Source organism: Lepisosteus platostomus, chromosome 12, assembly GCF_059453375.1.
Source record: "Lepisosteus platostomus isolate fLepPlt1 chromosome 12, fLepPlt1.hap1, whole genome shotgun sequence".
Lineage (NCBI taxonomy): Eukaryota > Metazoa > Chordata > Actinopteri > Semionotiformes > Lepisosteidae > Lepisosteus > Lepisosteus platostomus.
The window spans coordinates 14,159,501-14,173,452 of record NC_142622.1 but is presented as its reverse complement, the minus strand read 5'-3'; the positions used below and the strand labels follow the sequence as shown (position 1 = coordinate 14,173,452).

The 13,952-nt window shown below is 34.5% G+C and overlaps 1 protein-coding gene across 1 annotated transcript; it reads right to left on the bottom strand.

Moving 5' to 3' along the window:
- Positions 1-5,145: 5,145 nt before the first annotated feature.
- On the bottom strand, positions 5,146-12,850 carry nrsn1 (neurensin 1). The gene is made up of 3 exons (XM_088601031.1): positions 12,709-12,850; positions 9,894-10,100; positions 5,146-8,920 (listed from the first exon to the last, which is right to left on the bottom strand). The coding sequence occupies exons 2-3, from the start codon at positions 10,089-10,091 to the stop codon at positions 8,522-8,524; spliced, it is 597 nt and encodes a 198-aa protein (XP_088457157.1). The 5' UTR covers positions 10,092-10,100; positions 12,709-12,850; the 3' UTR covers positions 5,146-8,521.
- Between the last annotated feature and the right edge of the window lie 1,102 nt (positions 12,851-13,952).

Sequence of the window (13,952 nt, the reverse complement as noted above, 5' to 3'; positions counted from 1 at the left end):
AAGGCCAGTTTTACCTGCCCGTGTGTTTTGGACTGTGTGAGGAAACCAGCACACCCAGAGACAACCCATGTGAACATGGGGAAACATACAAATTCCACACAGATAGGACCATTACCTTTTTGAGCTTAGGACAGGATTTTCTATTTCTTTGAGCTGGTTGAAAACAAAGCGCAAAAATGTATAAACAAACATACTGTATAAGTGTAATTTATATAACAATCTACAGGAATATTTTTATTAATAATTTATTAAATAAGTGTCACCCAAATATTCTTTGTCTACAGCATCTTGAAATGCACTTCATCTTATTATAGTTTGAGATCTATGACTCACTCTAGCACAGCTTCTGAGTAAGTTAAATGCGGTAAATAAAAACTCAAGTTATTTTGAGATACATTTAGACTGAGTCATATTTTACATCACTGACACCTCATATCTCCATAGATTGCTTTTCTACTGTATGTTCAGGGTAGGTCCCTAAAGCGAGTATTAGTATGAGGAAGGATAGAGTGGGCAGAGCTGGAGCCAGGCAAGGAGCCTATGAAGAAAAGCAAATGTCTGAAGTTCGTGGGAGATCAGTCGACTGCTTTTAAAGGGGAAAGGGAAGGAAGCTGCAGGAAAAGGAAGAGGAGAAGACTGGAGATATTGCTTGCACCAGAGGCCTGGTGGGTGAGCTGACTGACATTGAGGAAGGGATGCAAAAGAGAAATTAGGTGATGGGGTTAAGGTCCAATATGGCAAAGGGAAGAGATGAGAAAACGGGTGGTATTGTTGGGGTCAAATGCATGGTAGGTAGAATGTCCAATTTTGAGAAAGTGTTAGAAAGCATAAGGTAGAAAGGTAGGAAGGTTGGGAGGAAGCATGTCAGGTGCTGATAGCACATCGTGTGTGATGCACTTGGGAAGGAGCAGAATGGAAGGAGACCTACTGTACTGTATTACAGCTGTTGCCTGGGACTGCAATGTCATAAGAAATAACACAATGTGAGTGGCAAGGACTGCAACAACGAGTACCAATACCAATACCAATTCTCCATGAATCTAAATAGTGGTGTGTTATGTTATGGGGTCCACTTTTTACCTAAATAAAATTACATTTAAACACATTTATTAATTGTTCATATTGTTACAGTAAATGTGAACAGATGCGTTTAGCAACATTGATAGCTCCCAGCTAATTTACCTTATGGTGAAGGTTTCAGGAAAAGTGTTTTGCTTGATTTACAGAGATGTCACTGGGTCTTTAAAGAAAGAACTACTAAAGAAAATAGAGATGATCAAAATAAGTCCTAATAATTTACTCAAACTAAACAAAGTCACTGTTAAATCATTAAATCAACCATATTAAAAGACATATTCAATAGTAGTTCAAGGAGGTAGCTGTGTCAGCATGCGTAGACTGCAAAGGAACAGGTAACAGATTTATTCCATGCTGAAAAAAAAGAAAGGAAACTGTCACGCCTTCTACAGCTAGAGGGCGCTCCTATTCTGTCCTGTCCCTAGTTTCCTGTGCTTTGCTTGTCCTTCCGGTGTGTCTCTGTTTGGGGCTATATATTTCCAGGTCACGCTTTCCTCCTCGCTCAGCATTGAGGTTTGGATGTCCTGAGACCAGCCTAGCACCAGGTCACCCCACATCTGTGGAATGAGGGTATAGGTTTCTATACAGCATTTCCTGAACAGCTGAGTCAAGGCTAACCCCCGTCCTGCTGCTATGCATAGGGTCTTTTTTCGCTCTCCTGCCATTCCACGGTTCGTCCCTTCCAACATACGTGACAGAAACACAAGCTGCCTCCATAGGAATGGACCACAGCATAAACACAGGAAGAAGGAATCAGCATCATCTATCATCTTCTCTGTTGTCAAAAATGTAAGTGCCTTTTGGAAATTAGATTTGAAACCAGTCCAATTCCTGTTAATCTGGATGCCAAAAGAATTCCAGACTGTTCTTTATTATATAAGAGATCTTACTAACTTATATATTTAGGAATTGAGATTTCATTTATTATGGAATCTACAGGATTAAACCACACATTCTACTTTAGCAATACCTTTGTTTAGAAAAGAGAAATTGGTTCCGTTCATTGGTGAGCCTTCTGCTTAGTAAGGAAAATTTAGTCCTGGCTAAGATCCGTTTCAGTTTTTCTCTACGGATTATTAGATTGTTGTTTTTTAAAAATTTTAGATTACAAAAGTGGAATTCTAGATTTTCTACGTCTATAGAAGGTAGGGCTCTGAAGGGTATTGAATTGCAAACATCTGTGCATTGTGTGACTATTGTATATTGTATAATGTTTTGGGTTATTTATTATTATTTATAAAATATAAATAATACATCTCTTTTCTAATTTTAGGACTGAGCTTTCTGTTATGTAACACTTTTAAATAACTGACCAAAATCTTTATTATTTGTTTACCTAGCACGTTGGTATCAGTATTGTTATTGTTAACAAGTATTGTTACAGTTCTCAATTTTGTATATATTAACATTTGCATCTCTTTGTTGTGGTGCTCATCTGTTACTTTCCTTATCAATACGTTCCTGATATCTGGTCTTGTACCTGTAGTCTTCAAATCTGCTTTGAACAACCTTGTCCTTTCTCCTTCAAAAGACAAACTGGCCTGGCTCCTCAAATACTTGGCAACTACTATCCTATTTGCAAATTGCCTCTTATCACTACAATTCTGGAATGGGTAGTGGCAACTCAATTACAATCTCTCCTTGCATCTAATGAAGTCTGTGAACATATCCAGTTTGGGTTTAAACAAAGACACAGTGCTGTGATAGCACTTGTTAAGGTTGTGATTTGTTGATGTTTTCTAACCCCAGATCACTTAATATTGTCTTTTTTTCTGGGCTTACGTGTAATGTTTGATGCTGTCAATTAGCATTCCTCTGATGTATCTAGGAATAGGCACTGGTACTATCACAGGTACTTCTCTTAGTTACACTAGTTCCTACAGTATGTGGTTACCAGAAGCCATTTAATCAATGCTTTCTTTTTAAATCAGGTGATGTTCATCTTACTCATTATGTTCTGTGACTTTAACTGTTTATTATTTACATATTGCTACAGTACATGTTTATTCGATACTATTTGATCAATAGTTTGATTTTCTCTTCTATGGTGATTACACAGATATTTACTTGTAGACCAAATAGGGTTTCTCACTTTATACAGTAGGTGCCTGTCTCATATTAAGATATACTGTAAATACAACAAAACTTTCTTAAACTAAACTTTGACAAGACAGGGAATTGTGTTCAAAGTCTCCTTTTATGAGCTTTGCAAAATTAGGCTCTTCAGTGCTGCTATTCATGGTACTGCAGTTAAACCCTGGACAGAAGCTTAAACACTGGTGTTACTTTTGACACTCTATTATCTTTCAAAACTCTGTTAGGAATTTCATAAGGGTGTCCTTTACCATTTGCATAGCGCTAATAATGTTAACAATGAAGATCCTTTCACTGATGATGTAATATCAATATACTGTATGCCTTTATTTAATCAGAATTTGTCTGTTGAAATGCCTTGATTATTAGAACATCTTATAAGCTACTAACTGGCTTCAGTATGCCCATAATTCTGTAGCTCTTGTGTTGGCTAAAACTAAGATACATCAGCACCTCACTTACATCCTGTGTAAATTACATTGGGTCCCAATGAATTTTAGAGTGGTGTTTAAGGATCTCCTATTTACCTATGATACGATATTGTATGCATACAGTTTGTTTTAAAGACTTATTGCATGGGTAATGTCCAAGACTTATTCTGAGGTACTAAAATCCATACATTGTCACTATACCAAAAACAAGGCACTACACATTTAAAGGCAATATATTGTACTCTTGGGCAGCAACATATTAAATTCATTGTCCAAATAAATTAGCAACAGATTGACAGATTTACGACTGCCTCAAAGTCCTATCTTTTCACTTTATCCTTTAATGTATAATTTAGTTGTAATTTAATTTTATTGGGTTAATTTACTGAGCTTTACTGAGCTTTCTTTAATGTATGTGTATATGGTGTGCACTATTGCATAACACTTGAGTTTGTTGAAAAGCATCTACCTGAAAAAATAAAGTATATTATTAATACATTAAATTTAAAAAATAACCTAGTTTTTCTGTTATTTAATGTCTGGTACTTGTATTTTCTGTTGTAATGTGACACCATGGACTCATATATTAAATTACATTGTCTTTTGTCATTAGTCTTTAACTGAAATGAAGTTATGCACTTTGTCAAATCCTAAATTCTACTCTCCAGGCATTTTAAAAAACCTTGTAAGTCATTAACGTGGAAGAATTATCACAATGGATTTGTTTGCAAACAAGACTTGGAAGAGGGCCAACCTGTAAATCATTATTTTCTGGTGCATAATTTCCATGTATAATAGTTTTATTATGCTGTACCTTTATCAGCCACATTTGCTAATCTTTGGGCATGTGTGGTTTCTATAACCTGAAAGAACATTAACCAAAATTTTAATTTAGAAAAAAAGAAGAAGCACTCAAGATGAATATGTCCCCAGGGCCCAAAGGTATTTTACCAATTACACTAAAGGAAGTGAAAGATATTAGTCAGAAGCCACTGACATACAGTACTGTAACTCTTCCAATAGTCACTCAAGGCAGGGATATTTACCATGTACTGAAGAATTGCTAGTGCATTTTCCATCTATAAGAAGGGTGACAAACCTGAAATAAGTAATCATACACCAATAAGTTTGAGTTACTGTACAAGTACGATTATGGAAACAATATTTAGTACGGTATGGAAAACAGATATTCGGGGTAGTCAACACAGCTTTAGAAAACATAGGTACTGCCTAAACAGCTTATTATAGTTATTTGAACAATAGTATTGGATACACAAAATATGATGTGGTTATTTTGGAAAAATTCCTCATAAAAGATAATACTTAAATTACAGGCTCTAGGCATTCAGGGAAATGCAAATGTCAGAATTGAGAACTGGTTATAAAATATAGACGATAAAGAGTACAGATAAGAGGTGAAAGCTCAGATTGAGCTAATTAATAGAGCTCCACAGGGTTCTCTATTGGTACCAATACTATTCCTAATTTATAGCAGCGATACAGTATAATAATTAAACATATTAAGTTTGCAAATGACAGCAAATAAAATTAAAAAGGGGATGTTTAATGTAGACAAATGCAGGGTTTTGTATGTACATATCAAAATATATACTACAAATACAAAATAGAAAACATGGAGAAGAGGTTACTTTGAGTTCATTGTTTATGGTGACACATTATTTATATCCTCAAGCTTAAAATGCAAACAAAATGTTAAGTTAAAATATTCGAATTGTAGAATTTAAATCAATGGGTTATGTTCAAATTCTATAATCCACCACAAGGAATGTAGAATTTTGTACAGAATTTTGGTCATCAAATAAAAAAAATACACTGTTGTTTAGGAATCAGTCCCGAGCTGAGCAACCACATACTGTACATTCTCAATTCTCATGTCCTACACAAACAGGCTAAAGGAACCTTTTCAGTCTTGAACAGAAAAGACATGATACAAGTATTCAAAATCCTCAAAGGCATCAACAAAGTCAAAACCTGGAGATTTATTCAGAATGAACAGTGAAATCTGACTCATAGGACACAAGTGGAAATTACAGGTAAGTATATTTAAAACTGAGAACAGAAAGCACTTCTTTACCCAAAGTGTTGTGGAACTATTGAACAAAGTAGATATGTTATTAAAGTCATTGCCCTGGTTACTCACAAGAAATGGCTGGATGATTCAGGCATTTCTTGAGAGCAGCCATGAAGATGGACTATCTTTGGATCAATTTGTTACTATCTACCAAATGGGATAGATGGGACAGATAGGCCAATGGCCTCCTTTCATTTGTAACTGTTGATAAATAGGAAAGTATCATATTAAATAATGTCCAAACAATAATATCCAAATCAATATTAAGTAATTGTCAAAGTCTTTTTTCCTTAATGTATTCCTAAATATTCCAAGAAAAGTATGAGTTACAAGTATTATTAAATTATTAATGTTTTTGTGAGATTCACCATTTCACAGAAATAAAAGTAAACCAATTTTAAAATCTCAAGACTAATGTGTGCCCTTATGCATATACTGTATGTTACTAGTACTTTGTCTTCCATTTTTCATTAATAAACGTCTGTGTAACTCACCTAGAAGGTTGTTTAAGATATTAACAATGATTTGGGATGCTTCTTTGGCTTTCCAAATTTTTTCAAGCAGAGATGGCTATTGTTATTCAAATGTTATTTAACTGACTCATGGTTGGATGTTTGTATTAGAAATTATTATTGACATTTTAATGGTTCTAAATGACAGTGAACAATTTACAATAGTTCCAGTAAATGGTGTAGCTCTAATGAATGTTAAGAAAGTACTTATTCCTAAAAGAAAAAGAAAAACGTTGTCTTAGAGAGTATTAGGAAGTGTAACTCATTACCAAACTCATTTCTGTTATTTTCTGATTCTAGTCATTTCTAAATACAGTCATTGAGGAATTTATGCCTACGGATTTATTGGCATGATTAAATATGGCATAATTTTAAAAAATTAGTTAATGGTACACAAACTACAATGTCCTGTGGTCCTCAAGGACAGTGATTGAACAACTGCAATATATTCACAGCAAAATATTATTTACAACAAAACACTAAAAATATGTAAAAATATCGACACTTTAAATTGACAATATCTTTATTTCTTCTTTATTAAATCCATTCAAAAATAGACAAAACTATATTGAGCCACAAGTGTGAAGTAAAATAATTATATTATTTGAACCTTACTCTCTAAATATAATACCATACATTTATATTTTATTGGTTGTCATAAGGATAACTCTTGATTTTCATGAGGTTTAAACTTCAATGTTATTTTATATTAACACAAGGGCCCAGGGTTGAAAAAGATTAAAGCATATTTCAACTTGTACGCCTCTGACAAAAAAGGCATGTTGGACAGTACTGGTCACATATGAGAAGGCCTCTAACTGCTATAAAAATATTAAGGAGAAAGATGTATGGGAAACTGTGTTCAGTTATAAGGTCAACTCACATGATTACACAATAAGAGTCCTCTTGAATAAGTGGCAAAATGCTAAACAAACCTTTGCATTCATGTATGACCTTTGTCACATCACTGAATGTATGTTAATTAATGCATCTGGAATAAAAGAAAATAAAAACATAAAAATCATATATAAATACTAAAAAAAAATTTTTATGAACTTGGATGAACAAATCTTAAGGTAATTATCATAATGCAAATATTTGGCTGAAACATTTTTTGTTAGCTAGTTTCTTCAACACCTAATCAAAAAATAGTAGTTGATTTACAAAACTGTTCCTATGTATTGTAAAAGTACTACTTCCAAATAATGTAGTTTGAAAGGAAAAATGTAGTTTTCTTTTATATTGGACTGCATTGTAGTCAAACAAATAATTGCAAATGAATTGCATTTTCAAAAGCTAATATCCTTCACGACGATGTATATCCTGAAGTTAGGCATAGCCAATTGGCTAAATGATAATATTCATGAATAAGCTCTCAGTTGATCATTTTCATTAGCCAGCAAATGTATAGAAGCAAGTAAAAACAAAAATAACCGATGATTCCAAATGACAAAAAGGATATTTTAGAATCTTATTGTGAAAAAGAGAATACAATATAATGTCTTATATTATGTTAAATATACTTGTGAGGTTAGTTTTCTAATACTGTATATCACTTCTAAAGATAAAGTATCTATCTAAAATAGTTTAACATGTTCAATATACTGTATACTATAAATAGGGATAGATTAACAAATCTGTCATCACACATAAAATTTCCATACATCTGCTGTTTCCTCCATTTTTACTGTACTTTAAGAATAGCTGTTCAACTTGAAGTATAAATAAAATAATATCATTATTATCTACAGAATCCTACACAGACAGCATCTATAACTGTTTTGTTTCAATCAGAGAATACCACATTTTGATTTTGATTAAAATTCAAAATAAAAATGCATTGGAAATAGGACTAATTATCCTTCATCCATTTTCTAACTGCTATATCCAATGCAGGGTCACAGGGGAGCCGGAGCCTATCCCGGTGGGTGGAAGGTGGGATACATCCCTGGATGGGATGCTAGTCCATGGCCAGGCACACATAGACACAAACACAACAGGGTTGATTTTCCCAAAAGCCAATTAACCTATCAGTATGTCTTTTGACTGTGGGAGGAAACAGGAGCACTCAGAGGAATCCCACGTGAACATGGGGTGAAAATACAAGCTTCATGCAGATAGCACCCCGGGTCCAGAATTGAACCCAGGGTCCCAGTGCTGCAATTCTAACCACTGCACGACCATGCCGCTCTAGGGCTAATTATTATTAACATACTGTAATTGCTTTTCTTTCCTATGTGTCTATTTAGGTGAAATCACATGAGCTGACCTTAAAAGAAACACCTTGGGATGTAACTGAGATACTGTATATAACATCAGGTTTCAGAAGTAGGTTGAACATTTTGCACTTTAGACAATGTGACAGGAATCTTACTCTCTCCAGGAGTAGGTGCTTTTGTAATTGGATGAACAGTAGCCTGCAATTCAGCTATTCTTTCTTTGAATTTTTGTTGTAGGTACCTTTCTTCCTTTGAATAACTTTTGGCAAAAGCAGACATCAAAAGACATATTACCATCATGATTCCTCCTATGCAAAACAAAATGGCACCAGCAATCTTGCATATGTCGAGAGCATGATTAAACCGCATTGCATGACTATCCACAAAAAGCAGGTCATCTTCCCCAAAGGCCTCCATTTTTGGTGAGGTGACATAGCCAACAGCAATCACTATCAGGCCAATAATGAGGACTAGGATTCCAGACATGAGTCCAACCTGAAAGAAAAAAACATGAATGCAGAATGAAATTCAGTCATCAAATGAGGATAACATCTTTTATGTCTGAGGTCTGACCTGGTCCTGGAGAGCTACAGTTCTGTAATTTTTATCAGCAGTAACAAATGGTGGATGATCACACTAGTATTTAGTAATTCAACAATTGATTGATCTAATTGAGATATTCATTTGGGAAAACAACAGAAAACCCTTCAGCTCTTCAGAACCAGGTTCTACTGTATGTACTGTACAGTGCTTTCAACCCATTTGATTTCCAACTTAGGGATTCACTCACATATCATAAATGACTTTTCAGGTGGCACAGTGGCATGAAGTTTAACACTGTTCCCTTGCAGATGTTGGGTACTCAGTTTGATTACAGACTGAACACCTTTTGTGTTGAGTTTGCATGTTCTCCCTGTGTTTGTTTTATCCAAGTGTTCTGGTTTCCTTCCACCTTCCAGAGACATGCTAACTACAGCAGGTTAATTTCTACCTCTACATTGTCACTGTGTTCTCATGTGTGTGTGTGCCCTCCAATTGAGGGCATGTAATGTTTTGTCCTGTCCTGTTCCCTGTGCTAACAGGAAATGATCTACTGTAGGCTACTGCAACCTGTCTTGGGAATAATAATCTTCTGATAATGAATAGACTCTTTAAGTTGTAGTTTATACCATTTCTGTGTTCCACTCTAGTGGACCTATCTGTCATAGAATACTGCTGAAAGGATATAAAGCAAATTACTGTTATCTTGTGACTTTTTGCAGTATTGTAATATAACAGTGGGGGAACTTTCCTTTTTTCCTTGCAGTTTCTTTGATAATTGTTTTTAGGTAACAAAAAATGGAAAAAAAGGAAAGACAAATATGTTTGGATAAAACTCAATGAAAAGTAATTTAAGTAAATCTAACTAATTATGTTTATTTTCATAATCCATACAAGTAAAATGAATTCAGGTGAGAGGACTTCCTACCTTCCAGAGAACAGAGCTCCACCGACTTGGCGATCTCTGAATCTGAAAATCTTCATCACGTTCCCAGATGGAGGCTGTGCAGTCCTCATAGAACTGGTGTAAGTACGAACGGACTCCATAGCGCTGATAATGACTTTCTGCTGCACTCTGTGCTTGCTCAGCATGCTCTGACCCACAGATCTCTGAGCAAGAACTCATTCTTCACATCTGGAACATACATGGAATAAGAAAATCACAGTTTCCCAGGCATGCTGAGAATATCTTCGAATAACCTTCACTACTCCTCTGCACAGAGTTTTAAAATAATCTTTATAATAATCACAACCATGTCTTCCATAATTAACAATGTGTAAGACTACAAGAGCTGACAAAGACAAGATCTTAAACATTCATGATAAGGCTGGCCTTATTTCATTGGATAAAGTCAAGGTTTCCTTCCAATGATTCTGAGCAACAGAGAATGGCACACAAACATGAAAGTGTGAAAAAATCATCCTTTTTGACAAACAGTCAATATACTGTTTAATGAAAAGTTCAATGATATACTGTTTGGTTCCATATATAATAAATGTTATTCCCTTTATTGCACTAATATAACATTTAGCTCCAAATATTGAGGTATTACAATTTAATTAATGGTGAGCTAAACAATTTCTCTAGAAGTAATCAGCAAGAAAAAAGCATGCTGTGGAACAAAACATTTATATACAGTATACAGTATATCATATTTTACTGAGACATAATATTTCTCAATATTATAATATAACCATTAAATATTATAGAAAGCGTTTTCTTTTAATTACAAGATCACAAAAATAAGCAATTGCAATTGCCCACTCCTTAAATTATCTAAAACAATGTTGTAAAGCAAAAGTGCATCCATATTAGGCATTTGTAGTTCACTGTCAAGTGCCTAAGACATTACTCACAGCAGTTCTACATTTCTTCGATCAAATTTAATTATGTTCATGGCATTTAACACCTTCCTTGAGACCTAGCAATCAATTATTCAAGAAATTACAGCTGTTCTTTGACTGAATTCCAAAAAGAGATACAAAAAGAAAAAGAGGGTTTAAAAAGAAGAGGAAACAATGTAACCCATCTGTCTTACAGGTTTGCTTGAGCATTATTGTTTCTAGAGCCACACCTAGATGCTTCAATTTTAAGGATTTTTCTTAAAGGATATCAGTGAATCAATGACTACAACTCCATTTTGTAATTTTGCACAGCAATCTATATGTTGTATTCTAGGTTCTCCGCTTCAACTTTCAGTTTTGACTTTGAAATGGAATAATTTAATAAAATGTCCTCAATATCTTCCATTCTTTCCAGTTTCTGGCTATACAACTTTAATAGGATTGGGAGTTTAAGTAAAGGTAATCTATATGTAGATATACAATATAACTTTGACACTACAATATGGAAGCAACATGATAGCTTATGAAAAAAGAAAGATGCAAAGAAATTACATCTTACATATTGTTATGTATAGCTACTGTACTATGAGCAATAACATCCTCAAAACACCACTGCACTGTTTTATAATTTAATTGACATGTGCTTACTAAACAACAAAAATATGTACAGTAATAAATCAATCCATCTTAGTCACTACTTCCTTGTGACACTGAGGCAGTGCAGAAAAGACTTGAAAAGCTATTACACAATGATACGCTCTGCTAGGTCTGCAGACCCACTACTGGTAATCAAATCATGTCTTCAAAAGGATAGCCATAGATGTAACAAGTGAATTTTATCTTAGGAATTATGATAATCTATCTAAGACACTCAAACTGCTTTTACCAGATAGCATAAGAAATCAAGTACAACTACATAAACAAAAATAAACAAAATCAACCATGTCAGATCTTGTAGTTTACAGAAAATGTAATTTATTAATGAAAGCATTTGCACCTTTTAGTTTTTTTCCCCTTTTTGATAAAATACATTCCATACACAAAGAACAATGTTTCACAGTGCACCAAAGGTTTGGAATGAAATTATAGGTTTTCTAAAAAAAGCAACACATAACCTTTAACTGCAAAATATGCTTGTGACAGTACAAATTATTCAGTTTATTCTAGCTAAAACAAAACATTAATATGTTCAGGCACATCTGTATAAACTAAACCAGAAGATATCATGTGATTAAAAAAAATGCAGGGCGATTAACACACACATAACATTTAATTGAAATTAAATACTGTAAATGTCAATGTCAGAACAGTGTTTTCGTCAAACGTCTTAGACAGTTACATAAATTGAAAAAAGGGTTTAGTAAACAGCTCGGAACAGTACAGTACGTTTCTACACAGCTTCTTTACAGAACGCTCTCCATGGTTCTGAAACGTCTTCACTATTTACTGGACGTAATCAGTGACGCCAAAGCATTGCTTATCCCAAGATAATGGTCAATACTAAGGAAGTCTACTGCGAAGCGACAAGGACATACTGTAGCTTACACATAAGTGCAAGACTATATATTTAACACGTTGCTTCAGATTGACACATACAACGCCAACATCGTACAAATAATCCCCTTAAGTGTTAATGAAAAACGTAACCTTTTCAGTTGCAGTAAGCAATGCCTTTGTCCAGTCTCCTGACATTTATGTAATCCAGATCGTACAGTACGTTTATTATACAACCGAATTACACGCGAATGCAAACATTCCCCTGTATAGAAAGCGTTCCACAAAATATCGAAAGCTTTTTGGAAAATAAAGCCACTTCAAAGATAAAGTCAGGAAAAGTGTCGCTTTACGATAGTATCTTAAGCTTCTCTACATGCATTTTAATTTCAGACGAAAAATACCTGTCATTACCAGCCCGGAGAGTGATATCTCGCTGTTTCTCCTTCACTTGGGTCCCATCACTCTGCGCTTCCCCTCATAGAGAATCTATGATTTACATTCACTCACTTGCAAGACCCGGTTGCGCAGGCGCAAAGCGATACTGCCAGCTCATCGTGGGTGTGAATCAACAGTGAGTTGACGGTGAAGTTTAGCGCTTAGGAACAACTCTTTGGCACGTCGAGGGCGTATTAATTACAAAACAATCTTCACACTGCGTTTTTTTCTCTGCCATCTGTGATGACTTAGAAATCGCCTTGAAATTACACCCTGGGGAATTCATTACGAATTAAGAATTCAATATTCACGTTCAGTTCGCTTTTATAATTCTTCAGATTCTGAAAAAAATATATTTTTTTTTCTGAAAAAAAACAACAACATTGGAAACTCAAACGTATCAATGATTATGTAGCCTCAATGTAACCCATTCTGAATCTAGCCTGTGGGTAACTGCTTTTAAAATAGCCATAGTGCAACCAATAACCCGTGTGGCCAGCAATATATAAACTCACTAAATAAACATAAAAAAATGATCAAAACAAAATTAACTCTCATGTGTTTTTAAATTAATTGTCTTGGCATTACAAGAATCCTACCTCTAGAAAACAAGAAGTGTACATTACTTTGTCCACTGAGCTAAAGTGTCTAGTTTATTTATTCTTAATTAGATTGTGCAATTTATGAACATTAATCAGAGTATGAAAACTCGTTTCACCCAAAAACAATAACAAAATCCATTTACATTGTTTTACAAACTTATTGACTCTCCCTATAATGTCCCATTTTGTGAAAATACAAAATGATGCATGCACATTTTTATCCTTAATGTATTGTTAAAAACTGGAATGCTTAAACTGAAGACTTCCAAAGGTAACACATGTTACAGTAAATGTCAGCAAAAGCATAAATATTCAGATCCTTAAGATCAGTATTTGGGGGAGGCACCTTTGTCTGTTATAACAGCTGTAAGTCTTTTGAGCAAGTCTCTTTCTACATTGCACATCAACTCAGGCTAATGCGAGTTGCTTGGCAATCACTGATACAGTAGATAGCAATTTCCAAGTCTTTGCACATATTTTCAATATGAGTCAAGTCAGAATTTTGAGCCACTCAAGGACACTTTCTTATTCTTTAACTGCTTCAGTGTAGCTCTGACCTTGTGCTTCAAATAGGCTGATAATCATCTCATAATCTGATAATCAGCATT

Bases quoted from the DNA above. Each gene is read 5' to 3' on its own strand.
- nrsn1 (XM_088601031.1), bottom strand. From the start codon at position 10,091: ATGAGTTCTTGCTCAGAGATCTGTGGGTCAGAGCATGCTGAGCAAGCA. The intron at 8,921-9,893 runs GTAGGAAGTCCT...TTTTTCTTTCAG, and splicing joins GGAGCTCTGTTCTCTGGAAG to GTTGGACTCATGTCTGGAAT.